Here is a 19602-nt window from a genome sequence, read left to right on the forward strand (position 1 = left end):
CAGGGCTCGAGGGGAACCGTGCACTCGAGTGCACCCCGGGACCAGGACGTGCAGGGGAGGATGGGGTCACACGGTGGGGATTCATTGCCAGCGGAGGCAGAGCTTGCCCTAACCACCTTCTCCTCCCTCCCCTCCTGGGCCCTATGGCCATGCCCGCCCACCCACAGTCGTGAGCCTGGAAAGCCGCTCGCTGCACCTCTCCACGCTGGTGCGGGAAGCGGAGCAGCGCGTCAACGAGCTGATGGCACAGGTGGTGAACGAGGCGCCCAACGCTGACTGCTCCGAGAAGGAGAAGCAGCTCAAGGCCTGGGAGTGGCGGTTCCGGCTGTACAAGCGCATGAAGGCAGGGTTTGAGCATGCCCGTGAGTGACCGCAGGAGGGCTGGGGCCGGGGGGCTGCCCCTGCACCGGGGCAAGGAGTGGGGCTGTGCGTGGCACCAGCACCCATCAGAGGGTCCCTGCACCCTGTGGCCAGGGCTCGCAGTATGGGTGCATGGAGGGGGGAACATGTTCCACTCGGGGAGTATGTCCCTGGGACCGGGGAGAGGCCCAAGAGAGACACAGGGGGGTTCAGAGCGACCGTCCTCGCTGTAGCAGTCCCTGCACTCTCTGTCCCCAGGAGTGCCAGATGCCCCCAGCAGCGTCCACCTCTCTGTGGCCAGCAGCTCCTCATTGCAGGTGACCTTCTGGGAGCCCCTGAGCGTCAACTCAGCTGTTGTCACCAAGTACAAAGGTAAGGACCAGGATCCCCGCAGCAGGGCAGGGTCACACAGCCACAGCAGGTGCCTTGCACCCCGTGGCAACACAACAGTGCCATGGGCAGTGCTGCCAAGCCCCAGTCAGGACAGTTTTATGCTGGAGCACAGAAGCAGCCAGAGCTGCTGGACAGCCTGGCCACCACCCAAATGCTCTGAGCTAGACCAAACATCATCATGCACCAAGGCAAACCTTGGGGTGTCACTTGTTGGCTGCCCCCTCATCCTGCACACTGGGAGGACTTTGTTGTCCTGCACCCCTCACCCACTTAAAGCAGATATTTTTGTCTTCTGGAAGAATTTCTTCCATCCCCCACTTCTGAGACACCAGTTGAAGGTGCTGACCCCATCTGACGTGGCTTGGTGAGGACAGCAGCTCCCCATGGCGTTCCCCCCACTATGCATCACCTTTTCCCCTGCCTTCGCTCCACTGCCTGCAGCTGCTGTGCTGTCTGCAGTCCCCCTGCAGCTGCTGCCTGTGACACGCTGCCCCAGCCCTGGTGGCCTGTCCCCACTCCAGGGCCACATGGCACCTTGGGGTCTCTCTCCTTGCAGTGGAGTGGAGCTGCTCCCCAACCTTCTCGCCCCTGCTGGGAGAAGCCGTGATCGACAAGCTGAAGGACCTGCACTTCACCATCCAGGGGCTGGTGTCGGTGAGTGCCAGGGTGCCCACAGTGGGCAGGGCTCGGTGGGGAGAGCCCACAGCTGGGAAAAGCCACAGGCCATAGTGCAGCCTGTGGGGAGGGGGTCAGGCTGCCCGTGGCAGTGGGGGAGTCATCATCCCTGGAAGTGTTCGAAGGACGTGTATTTGGCACTTGGGGACATGGTTTAGTGGTGGCCTTGGCAGTGGTTGGACTCAGTGATCTTAGATGCCTTTTCCAACTTTAATGATTCTTTGTTTCTACGATCATTCTGAGCAGGAACAATAGGATTGTGCCACGCTGCGTGCCGTGGGCACAGCCTGGGCAGAGCCAAGAGCGTGGGGCTGGGAGAGGCATCTGTCTGTCCCTGCACGGCCGCAGCCACTGACAGCGGGGGACGTCCCTGCCAGGGTGCCTGGGGACTCGGCAGTGACAGGCAGAATGGACCCATTCACCCAACGCCTGATTTATCCTCTGTCCCCCACCCCACTCCTGTCTCCACCCAGGCTCTTCCTGGGCAATAAATCAGTGGCTCATTCCTCTGCCACCTGCACAGTCCAACCCCTCGCCCCAGCCCTGATGTCACCGAGAGGGGGGACCAGCCCCATCTCCATCTTCGGGAGCTCGGCAAGGTCATGGCTGGTGGAACTGTGGCTTCCTGCTGTTTTATCTCCCTGAGAACCACAAGAGCCGTGCTGCCTGTCAGCTGTCCCCTGGGCCAGCGGTGGGATGGAGCTCAGGGTGGGAAGGCGGGCACACGCTGGGATAAATGGGGTCACCCTTACCAGGGGTAGGCAGGCAGGGACCACTGAGTGGAGGAGCAGCCTTGGGGAGGTGCGAGGGGCTCAGGCGTGGCAGCAGTGCTGAGCTCAGGAGCGCTGTCAGGGCTGAGCTGCCCTCAGGAGGGGCTCGAGCAGAGCCCAGAGCTGCGTCGCTGCAAGGAGCTGCTCCGAGCCCATCAATCACACTCTCAGAGCTGCTTCACAGGCTCCTGTCGCCTCCATGAGTGCCTGGAGGCCTGGCAACATCTGGCAGCTTGACTGGGCTTTAATCAGAGGCTTTAATCACTGTCACTGTGCTACAAGCCCTTGACAGTGCTGGGCCAGCTCCCTGTCTCCAGGGGCCGGATCCTTACACATGCCAGGGGATCGCCAGCACCCCAATCTACAGCAGCACTGAGTCTTTTGGGCTGGAGCATCTCTGGCGAGGGGCATTTGCAATGTCCAGTCCTTCCTCTGTGTGCCCCAAACGCACCCAGCAGGGCCACAAGGATTCCCTTGTGTCTGATAACAAGGACTGGGTACAGGAGGGGAGGTGAGAGCCAGTGATCCGGGCTGTGGGCTCCCAGTTTAGTGCTCCTCGGGGTGTCCTGGAGCAGGGGGCTGGGTGAATCCTCCTTGCCTTGCCTGCCAAGCCGGGGGAGGCAGGGGTGTGCTGAGTGTGCCGCTCTCCTTGCAGGGCACGGCGTGCCACGTCCGGGTGTCTGCCTACAACATGAAGGGCTGGGGTCCCCCGCAAGCCTCCACGCCCCCCTTCGCCATCCCTTCCAGTGAGTACCCCCAGGAACACCCCCATGGGAGCCAGCGCAGGGCAGGGGGGGACAGGGCAGCTCCCTGTGCCATCCGGGGGTCCCTCTCACTGCTGGGATGGGAGTGAGGGGACCCAGGGCCAAGGCAGAATTTGGAGTCTCAGGCCAGGCAGGGAGGCTGTGCCTGGGGGTCTGGGGTGCTGCCTCCAGCCAACACGTGCTTTGCCAAATAGGGATTTTTCAGCCTTGCATTATCCCTGCCACCTGGGAAAGGCTGAGCCATTTCAGGCCACCTGGATCAGCCCATCCCAAGCAGGAAGCCAGGAGGTGGCTCAGAGCCAGGACTCAGAGTGGCCCCGTCCTGGGTGGCAGTGGCCTCCCACTCCATGCCACCACATGGTCTCTCCCCTCCAGACCCAAGCACCTGCATTCCCTGGCATCGAGCTGGGATGGGGGTCACGAGCCCCAGCAGAGACCAGTTCTGGGCTGTCAGCACTCTCCTCCCCATGCTGGCCCCAGGAAAAGTGTCAGGAAACAGCCACCCAATGTCACACAAGGCACCCCGGGGTGCTGTGTGGAGAAGGGCCAGGAGGACTGGGCTGGAAGGAGCAGCTCAAAGGGTAAAGTTCAGGACTGAGGGGGCTCTAGAATGGCCTCTGCCACTTGTCACCAGTCCCAAAACAGGTGCCTGTGTGGTGTCCCATGGGATTAGTGCTGGGAACGAGTAAGGAGCAGCCCAAGGACTGCTTGTCCCAAGGACCAGGCCATGGAAGCACATCCTGTACCAGCATGCTGCAGCCACCCAGGGAGCAGTGAGGGCACCGGGGACAGGTGGGGCTGAACAGTGACGGGTCAGAGACATGCAGCACCAAGCACAGCTCTGGCTGCAGATCCACAGAGCACTGAAATCACCAAAAATCCATTTGCATGTCTAGGAATGCACACAGCAAGGGCACAGCAGTCCACTACCCTGGCTTTATCATGTCCCTGTCATGTTTGCACCCACTTTAAAGCCCATTTGCTGCCTCACACAGGTCACATTCCCTGTGACCAAGATCCAGGTGGCATCAATTGAGTGTGGCTGAAGTGAATCAGACAGGAGTGGGGTTTATTTATTTTTATTGCCACTACTATTTCTCCCTTCAGTAGAGATCCCTCCCTGGCCCAGCAGAATATAGTCAGGCACCTCCCTGGGTGTTTTTAAAGCTACTAAAAATAACGGCAAGTTCTAGCCAAAGTTAACAGAGCTGAACTTTCCATGGAAAACAGCAGCGGGCAGGACACAGGGGGTGTTTGAAGCAATTAATACAAAGTTGAGGGAGAAGAGCCGGCACCTCCCCGGCCCTGCTCATGGTCCTGCTGCCGTCCCACAGCGGGTAGAGCTGGCAGGAGTTTATTTATGTGTTTGTCGAGGTAAGCCCAGCTCCCAACGCTCATCTGGAGCAACTGGGGAAGACCTGGAGGAAGAGACTGGAAAGAATTTTATTTTTTAAGGCCAGTGAAGTTTCAGCAGCAACAGACAGAACCTTGTTCCTTCCGCCTGCTGTGCCCCTGCCACGCTGTGGGAAGGCCGGTGGGCACAGGGTGCTGTGCGGAGCTCGCTGTTCCTGGGAAGAGTGGCACAAAACTGGGGATCTGCCAGCACACCCAAAGGTGCCCAGCACCCACAGCTGCTGCCATGCCCAGATGATGTGGGAGGAGGGGATGGGAGCCCCTTTTCCCCCAGGGTGCCGGGGGTGACGCTGTTCTGTCCCCCACAGACTGGCGGGAGTACGACGGCCGGGCGCCGCGCCGGAGGGGACAGGCTGAAGCTCTGGACCATCTGCTGGGCCAGGTGAAGACCGTCCACCAGCACTGCATCTGCCACGGTGAGCCCACAGCACGGTGCTCCAGGGAGGCTGGGGGGTGCAGCTGAGTCCCCCAGGGCTGTGGTGGGATCCACGGAGCTGGGGCGGTGCAAGAGTAGGTCTGTGCCATGGATGAGCAGAGCAGGGACGCAGCTCAGGCAGTGGGACCTTGGCAGAGCCTTCCCAACCGGTTGGCATCAGCTCTTCATCTCCTCCTGCAGCATCCTCTGCTCTCTGCTCCACAGAGCCCTGCAAGAACCAGCCCCAGAGCAGAAAGCATTCGGTGTCCAAGAGCCTCAAGCACCTCTTCCACCCTGGCAGCAAGTTCCTCAAGACACTGAAGCGGTGAGAGGCTGGTGCACAGGGTTGGTGAGAGCCCCTGTCCCAGCAGGGCTGCCCAGCCTGAGAGCTGGGCCTGCACACTGGGGGCTGGGGGTGCTCAGAGTGGGCTCTGCACCAGGAGTGAGCTGGTGCTGTCGGTGGAGATGAGTCTCATGGCCCAGAGATCAAAGGTTCTCTTGGTGTCTCCATTTGGACTGGCCAAGCTGTGCTGGTGCTCAGATCCCTGCGTCACCTCTGAGGGCCACCTGGCACCCCAGCTTGTCCAGACCCAGTGTCCCCTGCACAGCGTGGCCCCACCTGTGTGCCGCGTGCTGCAGCATCAGTGGCCATGGTGTCTGCTGGGACATGTTGGGTTCCTGCTCCCGTACCAGCCACAAGCCTCACCTGCCACGGGCTGTTGGAGAGGAGTGGAGACCTGGGGCAGGGCATCTCCTCTTCCCTCAGGAGGGAGATCCTTTGGGAGATGGAGCTGGCAGCTGGGGGTGACACTGAAGGCTGTCCTCCCTCCATGCAGGGGCCTCTACCTGACGGCCATCTTCTACAAGGATGACAACATCCTGGTGACCCATGAAGACCAGATCCCTGTGGTGGAGATTGATGACACCTACTCCTGCCTGCTCATGCAGGATTTCCTCTGGTTCACCAAGGTGGGTGGCCAAGGGACCCCGTGCTTGGGCAGAGGGCCAGGAGTGCCAGGGTGACCCAGCAGGCGTCAGGCACCACCGCCGACCCTCCAACCCAGACACAGGGGCTTGGCAGTGCAGGCAGCCCATGGACTTGCTGCTTGCTGGGGTTCAGCACGGACCAGGAAACTTCCAGGGAATGGCATTTCATCCCAACCCCTGGAAGGCCAAAGATGGGTGACAGAGCGGTGCTGCACTGGGCAGGCTGTGTGCCAGGGTGGGTGGGCACTGCCTCTCTACAGGGATGTAGGTGGCTGTTGAGCTGCTTCCCCTCAGCATCCTGCCATGGCACCTCTGCCTCCTCTGGAGGGTGCACAGGGAGCTGCTGCCAGCGCCTGCACTGTCAGCAGACTTAAGGAAAGGGCATGTGGGCAGCTCAGGGCCAAAATAGTTTGCTGGGTGGTCCTTATCTGCTGATAGAGAGTGCTTTCTTCTGCCTCCCCACCTTGGCCACCTTGCATTCAAACCTCAGGCTTCAGTCCTAGATGAAGAAGGTGTGAGTGGACGTGGCTCAGGGCTGCCCTTGGGTGCAGGCTCCGGAGGCACCTCAGTGCCTGTGGCACAGGGATTTATTTGCAGCCCTGCTGAGAGGTGCTGCATGCCCACACACATTCCTAACCCAACTCAAACAGAGAGGCAAACCATTTCCCCAGAACCCCCTGGCGTGGCCCAGCAGCAGCAGCGCTGACTCTGTGGTGTGTGCAGGTGTCCTGTATGTGGGACGAGATCCTGTGGCTGCGGCAGTGTGTCACCGTGTCCCAGTCCTCCTGCTCCTGCATCCTGCAGACGCGCTTCAAGATGCTGCTGGCCATCTCACAGATGCAGGTGAGGGTCGGCCTGGGTGGGGAGCAAACACTTTAAGTGGGGCGCTGGAGGCTGAGCTCCTTTGGGAGCAGCACACGGATGTTCACAGCCGGGATAAACCCAGGACCTGCTGGCCATGGCCGCGGGTCCCTGCCTCTTCCTCCCTGGCAGGACGCCGGCCGTGGGACAATGAGGTGCTGGGTGTCATGGCAGTCCCATGCAGAGGGGCTGGGGACCATCAGGGTGCTTTGCTGGGCAGACTGGTTTCCAGCAGGCAGCTGCAGGCACATCCCAGCTGCACAGACCCACTGTGCCTCCGGGATTGTCCCCTGACCCTCTGCTTTCTCCTGCCTTCCCACCCCATCGCACAGGGGCTGCTGGGCATCCAGGACCTGGGGCAGGTCTTCTTCGAGCCCATCAAAGACAAACAGGGCAACATCCTCATCGTCACCCTGAAGGAGGTGAAGACCAACCAGACCTTCGAGAGTGTGCGCTGGGTTCCCATCTGCAAGCTGCAGACCAGCCGCAAGTCCGTGTCCTCCCCGGAGGAGCCCACTGCTCTGGACACGCTGCTCATCTCTGTCCAGGTGTGTCTTGGTGCTGTGGGGCAGGGATTGCAGCGGGCTCCCCTGGGAACCACCAGTGCTCCCTGCTGCCCCCCATCCTGGAAAGGTCACAGCAGAGGGGGAGCAGAGCTCAGCCAGCCTCCAAAAATCCTGTTGTTTCAAGGGGAGGCATCAGGCTGGTGCCAGATTCACCCTGGCAGCGCCAGCTTGTCTCACTGTGCCGCTCCCCTTCTCCAGCTGGACTGGCTGTGCCGTGGCACCAGCACGAGCCCTGCTGTGAGGAGTGGCTCAGTCCAGCAGTGCCTTTGTCCCCAGGACAAGCTGGCTTACCACCAGCGGAGCAGCCATGCCCTCTCCCCGGGCCTCTACCTGGGCTACTTGAAGCTGTGCAGCGCCGTGGATCAGATCCGAGTGCTGGTGCCAGAGCGGCTCCCCAACATCCTGTGCCACGTCAAGATTCGCTCCAACCCCAACATCTCCAGGTGGGATTTGCAGGGCTGCTCAGCTGGGGCAGCCAGGCTGCTCTGCCCCACCCAGGCTAGCAGCACCCAACACCTCCCGCTTCAGCAGCAGTGCAATATTCCCTCTTATCCCTGCCATGCAACGCTCTCAGGCACAGGGTGGGATTGTTAAGGTGTCCAGTGTGGGGTCAGGAGCTGAACTCGACAGTCCTTGTGGATCCCGTCCCGCTCAGGATATTCTGTGATTCTGATTCAGCCTGGAGCAAACCAAGTTCTCTCTCTACCTCCACCTCTCCCACATCCCTGGGGATGCTGCACTGTCTGGGAGAGGAACAGCCAAGCAAACACAGTTCTCAGAGAGATTGTGTCCACATCCACCTGAGCTGCTCCCTCCTTCACCTGTCTGTCTCTGACCTTCTCCAGGGAGGAGTGGGAGTGGCTGCAGAAGATGGCCAGCGTGGAAGAGCCTGTTCCCACAGAGCTAGAGGCTGACACATCCCAGAACCCCCTGTTTCAGGAGCTCCAAGTGGCCATCAAAAAGCTGATGACCCTGGTGAACATCCCATTGCAAGAGGTAGAGGCAGGAGCCAAGGTCTGGGGTGGAGGGAGGGGACAGGGCTGTGAGCATGGTGCTGGTGGTTGCAGCAGGCAGGGAACTGCATGCCCAGCCCTCCTTGTGGGGCTGGAGCACCCAGATTTTAGTCCTGTGCAAGCAGAAGGTGAGTATTGGGTCTGCCAGCCCAGGGACAGTGTCCACAGGAGCTGTTTGTCCTTCCCACATGGTACCCCCAAAGCAACAACGGTGAATCTGAGTTTGTTACTGCTGCCACGTGCTCTGGTCCTGGGCAGCACGAGACCAGCCCAACTCTGCCCCTCCAAAGCAGGCTGGTCCCTGGCCAGTGCTGGGCTGGAACTGCAGCCCCTGGGGCCAGACTGCATGAGGAGAAACCTTCTTCCACCATGCCAGGTATCTGCTGGGAAGGAACCCACCAGCCCCAATGACAGGCATGTGCTTCTGACTGGGCAGCTGGGAGGGCACCTCCCTGTGCATCACTGAGCCATTGCTGATGGCACTTCTCTGACACCCTGCCATGGTGACTTTAACCAGAAGTTTTGAGACTTTTAGGAAAAATCAGAGAAGAAGTGATGAGATTATGCAGATTGTGCCAAAAGCAAGGAGCCTCTGGTTGTGTGCTGAGGCTGCAGTGTCCCCTGGCTGCAGGTGGTCCCTGACGACTCCTCTGTGCATGAGGGCTGGGCAGAGGGCCCACCAGGTGATGTGTGCAGCTGTTACCTGCACTGTCTTCTTGCAGGCCAAAGACTTCCGTCTGTACAGCCAAGAGGTGCTGGACTTTGGGGAAAAGGTCTCCTTCCTGCTGCTGCTGCCTCCATCAGACGACGTCTGCACTGCTCCAGGCCAGAACAACCCCTACACCCCTCGCTCCGGCTTCCTCACACTGCCGCTGCAGATCTTTGAGCTGGGTGAGGAGAGGGAATGCCAAAACCCAACCTTGCTGGTCCCCTTGTCCTCTGAGGCCTCCTGAGAGCTGGGCAGGGCGCTGGGCTGGAGTTCCCTCACTCCCTGTAGAGGAGGGGCGGAGGGGTGTACAGAGGGCTGTCCAGGTGGACTAATGCACAGTGTTGCCTCCACATCTTGAGTCATAGGGAGGAGCCTGTAGGGCACCCACAGCATGGGACCTCATGGTTTCCACCCCTCCCCTTGTTTCCTCTCCCCAGTCCACTTCTTCACGTACGACCGGGAGTTCATCACGCAGTACTGCCAGGTGTCCGCCCTGCTGGAGCTGGAGTCTCTCCTCTCCCAGCAGAGCCTCAGGGAGGCTTTCTCTGATGCTGAGCTCTCCACCGCCAAGCAGAGGCACCAGCAGGTTCAGGACTACATCCAGGTATGGGGTGGGAGCCAGGCTCGACAGTGCCCCAGACCTGCCAGGTCAGTGAGCAGCAGCATCTGCACGAGGGCTGTCCCCTGGCCTCGGTGGCCCTGGGGGTTTCTCTGGTGTGGCTGATGGGCAGCAGCAGGCCGGGCTTTCACAGAGTCATGGAATGGTTTGGGTTGGAACAGACATTAAACCTCATTCAGTTCCACATTCCACTGTCCCAGACTGCTCCAAGACCTGTCCGACCTGGCCTTGGACACTGCCAGGGATCCAGGGGCAGCCACAGCTTCTCTGGGCACCCTGTGCCAGGGCCTCCCAACCCTCACAGCCAGGAATTCCTTCCCAATATCCCATCCATCCCTGCCCTCTGGCAATGGGAAGCCATTCCCTGTGTCCTGTCCCTCCAGGGCCCTGTCCCTCATCCCCTTCCAGCCCTCCTGGTGCTCCTTTAGGCCCTGGAAGGGGCTCTGAGGTGTCCCTGGAGCCTTCTCTTCTCCAGGCTGCAGTTGCTTTATCTGGCAACTTCTTACTGCAATGATCACATTAAAAATGCTGAGGAGAGAGCCAAAGGCTCCTGCTCTGCACGTGCCCTCCTTGCTAGAAAAGGGCCTGCAAGCGCATTTTGGAATGGCCTTGCAAAAGAGCATCCCACACTTCCCCTGTCGCAGCACCTCAGGCAGGTCCTGCTGTACCAGCAGCTGCATCCTCCCCCTACCTGAGAGCACTTCCTTTACATTTCCTGGCTCAGGGATTCCCCCAAAGCTCTGTGTGTGTACAGAGTCCGTGTTTTGCCATGGCACTCTCTTGTTGCTGTCGTTTGCTGTGTGAAAGGGCTCCTCCGTTTCCTCTGTTGGCAGCAAATGGAGGAGATCTGGCGAGAGATGCGCTGGATCATGGATGCCCTGCAGCACGCCCGCTACAAGCAGCCCTCCTGTGGGGTCTCTCTCAGCGGCTTCCTCAGCGAGGCCGGGGGGCCAGTGAAGGAGAAAACCCGATCCTCCTCGTCCCACCTTGACTACCTTCCGTCCCCGGTGCCCTCACCAGAGACCAGCCGCAAGCTCAACTCTGGTAAGGACGCGGCTGTGCCCGGCTCCTGGCTGTGCTCGGCTCCTGGCTGTGCCCGGCGGGCTCAGGGGCTGCCCGTGCTCGGTGGGTCAGGGGTGGCTGCGCCCGAGGTGCCGGCAGGGCTGGAGCCGGGAGCACGGGCAGGGCGGCGAGTGTCAGCGGGCAGGACCCGCTCCGCCTGTGCCGTGGCGAGCGCAGCTCAGGGCTGCCACAAAGGGGCAAACCTCAGAGGCTTCCTTGGATTCCACCTCAGCCGGGGTTGCCCACGCTCAGGCTGAGCCCCTCTTTGCTTTTCTCACCCCTCGCAGACTCGCATGGGCTGTCGGATGAGGAAGGCTCCTCGGAGGTGTTCCTGGCCACCGACAGCGACTACGACTCCAGCCGGGCGCAGAGCCCGAAGGAGCTCGACCTGGTGTACTCCTCCTCCTCGGGGCCCGAGTGCTGCAGCCGGAGGGTCGCCCGCACCCTGCCGGACAGTGCCCCGGATGTCCTGCAGAGCCACGAGCTCAAGACCCCACCCCCAGTGCCGCCACCGCCAGAGGAGCCCCGGCCACCGCCCGAGCTCTACGACAGCGACTTTGTCCTGCCCAGCCGGCAGATTGAGCTGCTGCGCATCACGGAGAAGCGGCAGGCGTACTGCGTCCGGACCAGCAGCCTGGACTTCCCCAAGCCCCACTGCCCCGCCCCGAGAAAGTCCTGCCCCGGCTCCGTGGACAGCTCCCCGACGGAGAGCAGGACCGCGGGCCACTGCGGCCAGCTCAGGCTGGGGACTGGCTCCACGCCCAGCCCCGAGCGCCGCCAGGGCGGACAGGGCTCCGAGCCCGTCTGCCGGACGCGCTCGGATGAGTGGACTCAGAACTTGCCAGAGCAGCAGCCAGAGCAGCCCGGGGGCTTGGGCGATCAAGGGAAGAAGCTGGGCTCTGTCACCTTGAGGGTCTGCCCTCAGTACGAAACGGGACTCTCCAAAGAGACCAGTGTCAAGGTACCGGAGCCTGTAACGGGTGGCAGAGCCCTCTGTCATGCCCAGAGGGATGGGGCTGGCAGGATGGGGACATAGGCAGCAGGGCTCGTGTGCCCCACACCTGGCACTGCCCTCCCCATCCTCCACCGTCCCAGGGGTGAGGTCCCCTGGAGACCCACAGCACTCTTGCCCTGACTCCCTCTGTCCCTGCTGTAGTGATGGGGCTTCTGGCAGGACAGGGTGTGTCTGGAGGGGCGACGGCCGCTGCTGCAGAAGGAGAGAGCCAGGGCCGCACGTAGCAGGTTTTGGGGACAAGGCAGTGGTGCCAAAGTTCAGCTCTTGGTCTGTGGCTCAGCAGGTGACAGTAGGTTGGTGCCAGCCAGTGTGGGCAGGCAGAGCAAAGGACACGTTTGTGGGTTTCCCTTGCCACGGGCTTGTGTTCAAACACATCATCCTTCCCAGCCAAAATTCAGCCGCCACCCCTGCCCTGGCCGTGGTCCTCCTACAGCCCCCCCTTCCCAGGTGTGTGCTCCCTGCTCCAGCCTTCCCCGTTAGCGAAGGGAGAGCAGGAGCCTTTTGTCTCCAGCCTGTGGCAACTCCAGTGGCAGAAGCCACGTCAGTTCCAGATGGAGGAGCAGGCAGAGCTCCTTCCACGCTCCTTCGGCCTCAGCTGGAGCAGCTGTGTGACCTGACTCCTCTCCATGAGGGCCTTGCTGCCGAGGGCTGAGCCCCCAGCTCTGACCACTCACACCTACTCCAGGTGGGATCCCCCATGGAGGGCATCCCCCAGGACACACATATTGGGCAGGTCCCCCCCTGGCTTTGTGGCCTCCTTTGGTCCTAGGCATGGAGATCCTTCCCCTGTTGAAATTTCTCTTCCGAGACATTCCTGGTGCCCAGGACTGAGGATGATGGAGCAGAAAATCATTAAATCATGGACTGGTTTGGGTTGAAAGCAACCCTAAAGGAATGGCAGAAGAAGAACAGAGCCAACAGGCTGATTGGTTTATTGCTGGGGAGGTTTGATAGCCAGTTGTCTCTGCACCCGCCAGGACATCCTAGCAGAGACAACTCTGCCTTGCAGGATTATTTTCCATTTGAGGAATGCCCATGGATTTCTGTGGAGCTGAAACGCAGCCCTCGGGTTCTTGGCGGGCTGCCCACGCAGCTTTTGAAGTTGCAAAGCTCTGGACACGCCTGCTTGAAAGCGTTTTACGATGTTCTCCTTGAAGAAAGGCGAGTTCAAAGGCACGGCTCCTCGGCTGGTGTAAATCAGCTGAGCCCTGCCATGGCTGTTCAGGGCTGGCAGCGCTCACGTGGGCCCAGGGCTGGGACCACCCCGCTGGGGCAGCGCTCCTGGCGCTCCGCAAGCCCTCACAGATGTACCAAAGGAAACGCCGCCTTGCCTGGGCAGGGATGGATGTCCTGCCTTTGGGCCTTTGAAGCCAAGCAGCAGCTCCTGGCGTTAGCAGCCCAAGGCCCTGATGAGCTCATTTTCTTGAGAGGATTTGGATTCAGAGGGCTGTCCCCAAGGAAGCGGAGGGCAAGGGTAGCTGTTGGTGGGAGAACCCCAAGCTTCTGCACAGGATGAAATTTAGTGCCACGTTCCAAAGAGGTTCCTGTTCTAGTTTGGCAGAGCTGTTGTGGTCCAGCTGGTCTGAGGGTCTGGACCCTGCTCACAAGAGGGACTTCACACAGATCCCTCCATGGTGCCAGGAGTAGGACAGGGACTGTCCCTCTCCAGCTACAGGTGGTGAGGTGGTGGGACAGCCTGAGCGGAGCTGTAGGTGACACATGCAGGGGTTGAGTGGCAAGGGCTTGAAGAGAGCAGTGGAGGCAGGAGAGCAGTCCTGGCATGCTGGGACACTCCCTGGGCATTCCCTCCGTGTGGTGTGCCCATGGCTCTGTGCCAGGCTGCTGCCACCTGCTCACGGGCACCACTGGGGCAGCTGTTCCTCCACCCTCACCATTCCTCCATGCCATGTGCTGCCTTCGGCCCCTGGTCCTGCTCATTCCTCCCCCTTACCATCCCTTTCTCCTGCCTCTCTCTCTCCGCAGCTGCACATCACCGGCCAGACACCTGCCAGGGAGGTGGTGAAGCTGGTGGTGCTGGAGATGAACAGCATCTCGCGGGACGTGCTGGGTGGCTCAGCCGCCGTCTGCTACGGCGAGGAGCAGCTGGAGCACTTCGGACTGGTGTTCGCTGCCGACGAGAGCGAGCGGTGGCTCCCCGATGACTTCCTGCCTCTGTCCCTCCACACCAGCCAGCCCGAGGGGCGGTTCTACGTCCGCATCAAGGAGTCGTCCCCGCTGCTGCTCCAGTACGGGCCGGCGACCACCGTATGAGAGGAGGAGAGCCCACGGGACGGCACGGAGACCTCGGCTTGCAGAGAGCAGACAGCTCGTCTCTGATGCTTCCTCCTTCCACAGACACCCTCTCATCAGGCGTCCGCGGAGTGGAATGGGATCATACTGGGTTGTGTGTTATTTGTTTGTGCTATTTTTTAAATTTTTTTTTTAACCAAAGAGACATCGAGACTCAGTTTTTCTGACTGGAGAAGAGGAGGGTGGAGTGCGGAGACCTCAGAGCTCAGGAGGAATCTCTGCAGGAATGGAATTTTTGAAAGTAAACATTTTTAAGGAGAAAGAGGGGGGAGAGAGAGAGGAAAAAATATTACAAGAAGAAGCAGCAATACATTTATTTTTTTCCCTTTCTTTTTTTTCTGAAGAACCTTGTTTGGGATTCACTGAAGGCAAAGCCACAGAGGATTGCTGGGGAGGGCTGTGGTGTCAGTGAGGAGAGGGCACAAGCCACCAGGACAACCCTGGGAAGGGTGTTTTCCTATCTGCCCTCCTTTCACTGCACCTGGAGAAATGATTCTTGCACACAGTTCTTGGAACAAAATTACATTAGTATTTTTATTCTGAAAAAATGTCAATAATCATTGTGCCAGAGCCACTGGAGCTGGGTAAAGGTGAAGATCCTCTGACTTGTGTCCAAGGCTAAAGAAACCCATGCAGCCAGCCCCCTGCACTCGCAGACGTGTCAGTACCACACTAGAGGTTTGCTATAGGGCATCTCCTGCAACCCCCTGGGCTTCCCCGTCCCCCTGGGTGCCGTTTTGTTCTGGTGATTGTGCTTCTCTTGTACGTCCTACAGCATGACATTTTGTTAGCCACTAGGTCTCCTGTTAACAAGGTTACTTTTCTGATCTCCTGTGGTCCATAGTAAAGACGACTGCTGCTGACCGCATATCACTTGTCCTTCTTGTGGCTCGGTGTGTAGCATTCCATCATCCATCCCCCAAACCAGCCCCGATTCCAAGGGCTGGCCTCCTCTTTCCCAGGAGTGTTTAGTGGGATGCTTTCCACGCCGAGCAGCGTTACATTGACACACAGATCACACGTGTGGGAGCAAAGTACAAGTGAAAAATGCTCTTCTGGGCTTCATTGCTCTGATAAGATAAGCCTGGGCATGCCAAGGCATCACCTCCACGGGGTGGTGGAACCCCAGAGCCGTAGGGCTGGATGCCTTGGTCTGGTCCTGCAGCCTCCACAGAGGGAAGAACCCCAGGAGAGGGGCAGGGATGGCAGTGAGAGCTCACGGCTGTGTCACAGCTGGCACAAACACTGCAGGCAAGGTGCCAGTCTGGCACTCCTTGGCAAGGTGAGGCTCCCGATGCTGATGCCCCTGCAGCAGCCACCTCGCTGCCCTTCTCCTGGCATGGAGGGGTCAGGGCTGGGCAGCAGCCCCCGTCGCTGGGTGCCAGGGCGCAGGAGGGGCTCTGTGGGCATCCACATGGGTCGGCTGTCGCTCTGCAGAGGTTCCTCATTCCTCGCCTTGCGGCAGCCAGTGTGGCATGGGCAGGGATGTATCCCAGCACGAACCCTTCCTGCCCCACGTCAGAGCCACTGTGGAGGGGAGGATCCTGTGCCAGCCCCTCAGCTGGTGCAAATCAACTAGCACCGCATTGACGTCACTGCAGGCACCGCCATGGGATGTGGAGGCGAGCGACAAAGGAACATTTTAAAAGGCACTTCTCCCATCTCCTCTCTCCTTTGCTTGTCTTCTGCCTCAAGTTAAAACCAATCCCACTCTCCCAGGTCAAGGAAGAAATGGGTTGGTGAGTGTAGATGTTCCCGTGGTGTTTGTCCTTGTTGGGCATCCACAGGCACTGACATCCCAAAGAGGCAGGAGCTGCAGGGTGGCCCTGCCCTTTGCATGTGTCACCTACGGATGCTCAGAGCCTGAGGCAGGGCAGAGGGAAGGCACAACTGGTGGAAAACTAAGTGGCTTTTTGGAAGTCACAGAGTGAATTGAGTGTTAGATCAGGGCTATGTACAGAAAGCTACATCTGTGTCCCTGATGCTCCTCAGCATGGAGCCGTGCAACTCCTGATGCCCTTTTATTTGACCCCAGAAGGGAAAAAGACCTCCCCTTTCCTTAAGAAAGCCCTGCTCCATCAAGAGAGGTGGAGCCATGACCCAAAGCCAGGCACTGGTCTTTGGGGTGGGCCTGGGACCCTCTGCAGCTGGGGGCTGGTTGCCCCCACCTCTGTGCAAAGCTGTGCCCATGGAAGGGTCTCGCTGGCCGTGCAAAGCTCTCTGCAGGAGCTGCTCTGACCACACAGCAGCTTGGATCCCTTGGCTGCAGGGAACAGGGGGGGACCTCCTCCCCTTGCCTGGGAGAGGAAGAGGGAAGGAGCAGGGGCCTGGAAGGAGCAGAGTTGGATGCAAAGTGGGAAGGGCTGGAGTTGCACAGCTGTTGTGTGGGAAGCCTCACAGCCAGGGGCACGGGGATGTGTGATGTCCTGATGCAACACACTCCTCACAGAATCACAGAAGATTTGGGGTTGGGAGGGACCCCTGGAGATCACACAGTCCAACCCCCTCCCCAGGCAGGGTCACCTGGAGCAGGTGACACTGGAACACATCCAGGTGGGTTTCAAATGTCTTGAGAGAGGAGAAGCTCCAGACCCTCCCTGGGCAGCTGTTCCAGGGCTCTGCCACCCTCCATGGAAAGAAGTTCTTCCTACTGTTGAGGTGGAACTTCATGTGTTTTTGTTTTATGGTCATTACTCCTCCTGTCCCTGAGCTCCACTAAAAAGTCTGGCACCATCCTCTTGGCACCTGCCTTGGAGATGTTTGTACGGATTGATGGGATCCCCTCTCAGTCTTCTCTTCTCCAGACTGACCCAGTCTCTCCTCACAAGGAGGTGCTCCAGACCCCTCATCATCTTTGTGGCCTCTGCTGCACAACATTCCTTGAAGAATGGCACTTGCAAGGTGGTTGCCTCTTTTCACTTTCTCCTTCTCTCCCTGGGTGGTTTCATGGGCACATCCCAATGTTTTCTTTCTGAACAGGCTGTTGAGCCTTCAGATGCTCTCCTGCTCTTCCCCACAGTCAAGGAATGGGAGTAGAAAGCAGCAGGCTCTGTCTGTGGCAGTTTTTAAGGCTTCCATCTCAGTGCTGGGGCTGTGGGAGCCATGGTGGCTCTTTGAGGTGGTGTGACGAGGTGTGGGGTGAGGGGCAGCCGGGGCACTCAACCCCGGCAGCAGCAGGATTCAGGATTAGCCCTGGTAGGTCTCCTTGCACTGGTGCAGAGGGCTGGTGAAGGGGTTTTCTCTGTTGGCGCTCGCTCTGGCATGTGCACCATGGCACAGGTGAGGGAGGGGAATCCCCAAAGCACCTGAGCTCAGCCCTGCTCTCTCCCGTCATGGAAGCTGGGAGAGGCATTTTTTCGCTTGTAGCATCCCTTTCCTCCAGTATTTAATGAGCAAAGCAGGTGGGAATCCCGGAGGGCTGGGGCACAGACCTGTGTCAACCAGCACTGCCAGACATGGGCACTGCCAGTACCCAGGCACAGAGACACCTGTACGTGTACGTGCACCCCCTTTGTGCCAGGCACCCGCCTGAACCCAGATGAGCACCTCTAGTGCTTGCTAACCCCTCTGCACTGGTATCATGGAATCAGGGAATCACTCAGGTTGGAAAATCGCTCTAGGATCATGGAGTCCAACCATTCATCCGGCACTGCCAGGGCCACCACTAACCCATGCTCCCAAGTGCCACATCACATGGCTCTTAAATCTCTCCAAGCTGCCCTGGGCAGCTGTGCCAGTGCCTGACCACCCTTCCCATGAAGAAATTTCTCCAATATCCAACCTAAACCTCCCCTGGCACAGCCTGAGGCTGTTTCTCCTTGTCCTGTCCCTGTTCCCTGGCAGCAGAGCCCGACCCCCCCCGGCTGCCCCCTCCTGTCAGGGACTTGTGCAGAGCCACAAGGTCCCTCCTGAGCCTCCTTTGCTCCAGGCTGAGCCCCTTTCCCAGCTCCCTCAGCCGCTCCTGGTGCTCCAGCCCCTTCCCAGCTCTGTTCCCTTCCCTGGACATGCTCCAGCCCCTCAATGTCCTTCCTGTCATGAGGGCCCCAGGACTGCCCCCAGGATTTGGGTTGTGGCCTCACCAGTGGCCCAGCACAGAGGCACTGTCACCACGCAGGTCCTTCTGGACACACTGACACCACCCCAACACCCTGCACACGACAATCCCACATCCTGGAGATGTGCATCCTTAAAAATCCCATCTGGGCTGCAGTGGGTCTGAGTTCCTCTGGGAGGTGGGAAGAAGCAGTGGACACCACAGGGGGATGCATTTCCCAGCTTCCCTTGGAGGCAGGGGACATTCTACTCTTCCAGGTGCTGTGGAGCACCAAGAGATGATGCCGCAGAACAATTCGTACTTTTTGAGGGTTTTTTGTCTCTTTGTCATCATCGTTTCTATTGGCACATAAATGCAGATCAGTGCATTGGTTTTTGCTCCTGGGCACAGAGAAGCAAAGTTTGAACCTGTCCGGGTGGACAAAGAGGTCTCCTCCCTTCACTTGGAGGCAGGCCCAGGTCCAGGATCACAGCAGGGGAAACCAGAGTTCTTCCATGCAGCTTGATGGGAATGTGTTCATTTCCACTGCCAAAGGAGCCATGCCTCGGTGGTATTCTGCTCACATCGTGTGAATTCATAGAAATAAACCCGAGTTGTGGCACTGAATTTTCTCCCCAAAATCAGGAGCTTGTTGGCATCAGTTCTGAAGCATCTAATTTGCTTTTCTCCCATCCAAAGGGAGTTGCTCAGTTTATCTGACATGAATCCAGATTTGTGCTTCCCAAAGTTTGCTCTCTGAGTCTGAGACATGGGGGTGTTTTGTTCGGGTTTTTTTTAGGGTTTTTTTAGGTTTTTTGAGTTTTTCTTTACTCCTCACCTCTATTTATTCTTTTTTTTTTGCCTGGGACACTTCTTCTTTCCTTAGTTCTGGTTATAGGGGATGGCTGAAGAGCTGCTGCGATGGCACAGAGGTGAGACGCTCCGAACCCTCCTTGCTGAAGGCAGTGAAAGCCTTTGTCCCCTCAAACAGGAGTGAGAACATGAGTAGCCATCCAAAAGAGCGTGGAAGTTCCAGGGCTATCCCAGCACATGCAATTACTGAGTTAATTAGTTCTCTGTCATCTGTAGGAACTCTGAGCAGTGGCAGGGGCTGTTTGCCCACGGAGCTTATGAGCAGCGTTGCAGTGTGACTGAAAGGTGCTGTGATGGGATTTGTGCCGCTGAACCGAGGGGTTGCAGGGTGCCCACACCTTCTGTCCCCTGCCCAGATGCCCACAGAAGATGCAGCTCTGCAGAGCAAAACCCCGTTGGCCTGAGGCTCGTGTCCAGGAGCCTTTGCTCAGGATCTCAGTCTTCCCTGGAAACCACACACTGGTCTGCTCTGTGCGCTGTGGGCAAAACCACTTCCCATGTGGAACCGGGCTGGACAGCATGGATTTTAGAGCAAGATTGAAATTTCCCAACCACAAAGACACTTGGGCTGGAGGAGATGAGAGTCTGGGTAGCATTAGCACCATCAGAAAGCTCCGGATGACTTTGGTGTGTCTAGGATTTTTTGGCTTGAGGTTCTCCAAACCCACGTACAGACCAGGCAGGAAACAGTTCTTTCCATCCCAAGAAAATTCCTGGGACACAGGGAAGTCTTCTGTTCCCAAAGCAACCTGAAAAACAAAATG

The 19602-nt window shown here is 58.9% G+C and overlaps 1 protein-coding gene across 11 annotated transcripts in view; it reads left to right on the forward strand.

Annotated features, from left to right (window-relative positions):
- Positions 1 to 14800, forward strand: part of LOC116451916 (ankyrin repeat and fibronectin type-III domain-containing protein 1-like) — a 246714-nt gene extending 231914 nt beyond the window's left edge. For all 11 annotated transcript variants that reach the window (XM_032125878.1, XM_032125880.1, XM_032125879.1 and 8 more), the window contains 16 exons: positions 168 to 362; positions 619 to 732; positions 1310 to 1407; positions 2854 to 2944; positions 4684 to 4791; positions 5016 to 5115; positions 5627 to 5759; positions 6501 to 6620; positions 6971 to 7186; positions 7481 to 7647; positions 8050 to 8200; positions 8940 to 9108; positions 9364 to 9530; positions 10379 to 10589; positions 10895 to 11568; positions 13606 to 14800. In XM_032125878.1, coding sequence (XP_031981769.1) covers positions 168 to 362; positions 619 to 732; positions 1310 to 1407; positions 2854 to 2944; positions 4684 to 4791; positions 5016 to 5115; positions 5627 to 5759; positions 6501 to 6620; positions 6971 to 7186; positions 7481 to 7647; positions 8050 to 8200; positions 8940 to 9108; positions 9364 to 9530; positions 10379 to 10589; positions 10895 to 11568; positions 13606 to 13893 — 3002 coding nt within the window. In that variant the 3' untranslated portion in view covers positions 13894 to 14800. The remainder of the gene's footprint in view (positions 1 to 167; positions 363 to 618; positions 733 to 1309; positions 1408 to 2853; positions 2945 to 4683; positions 4792 to 5015; positions 5116 to 5626; positions 5760 to 6500; positions 6621 to 6970; positions 7187 to 7480; positions 7648 to 8049; positions 8201 to 8939; positions 9109 to 9363; positions 9531 to 10378; positions 10590 to 10894; positions 11569 to 13605) is intronic.
- The last annotated feature ends 4802 nt before the right edge of the window (positions 14801 to 19602 follow it).

The sequence above is a fragment of the Corvus moneduloides genome, chromosome 16 (assembly GCF_009650955.1).
Source record: "Corvus moneduloides isolate bCorMon1 chromosome 16, bCorMon1.pri, whole genome shotgun sequence".
Lineage (NCBI taxonomy): Eukaryota > Metazoa > Chordata > Aves > Passeriformes > Corvidae > Corvus > Corvus moneduloides.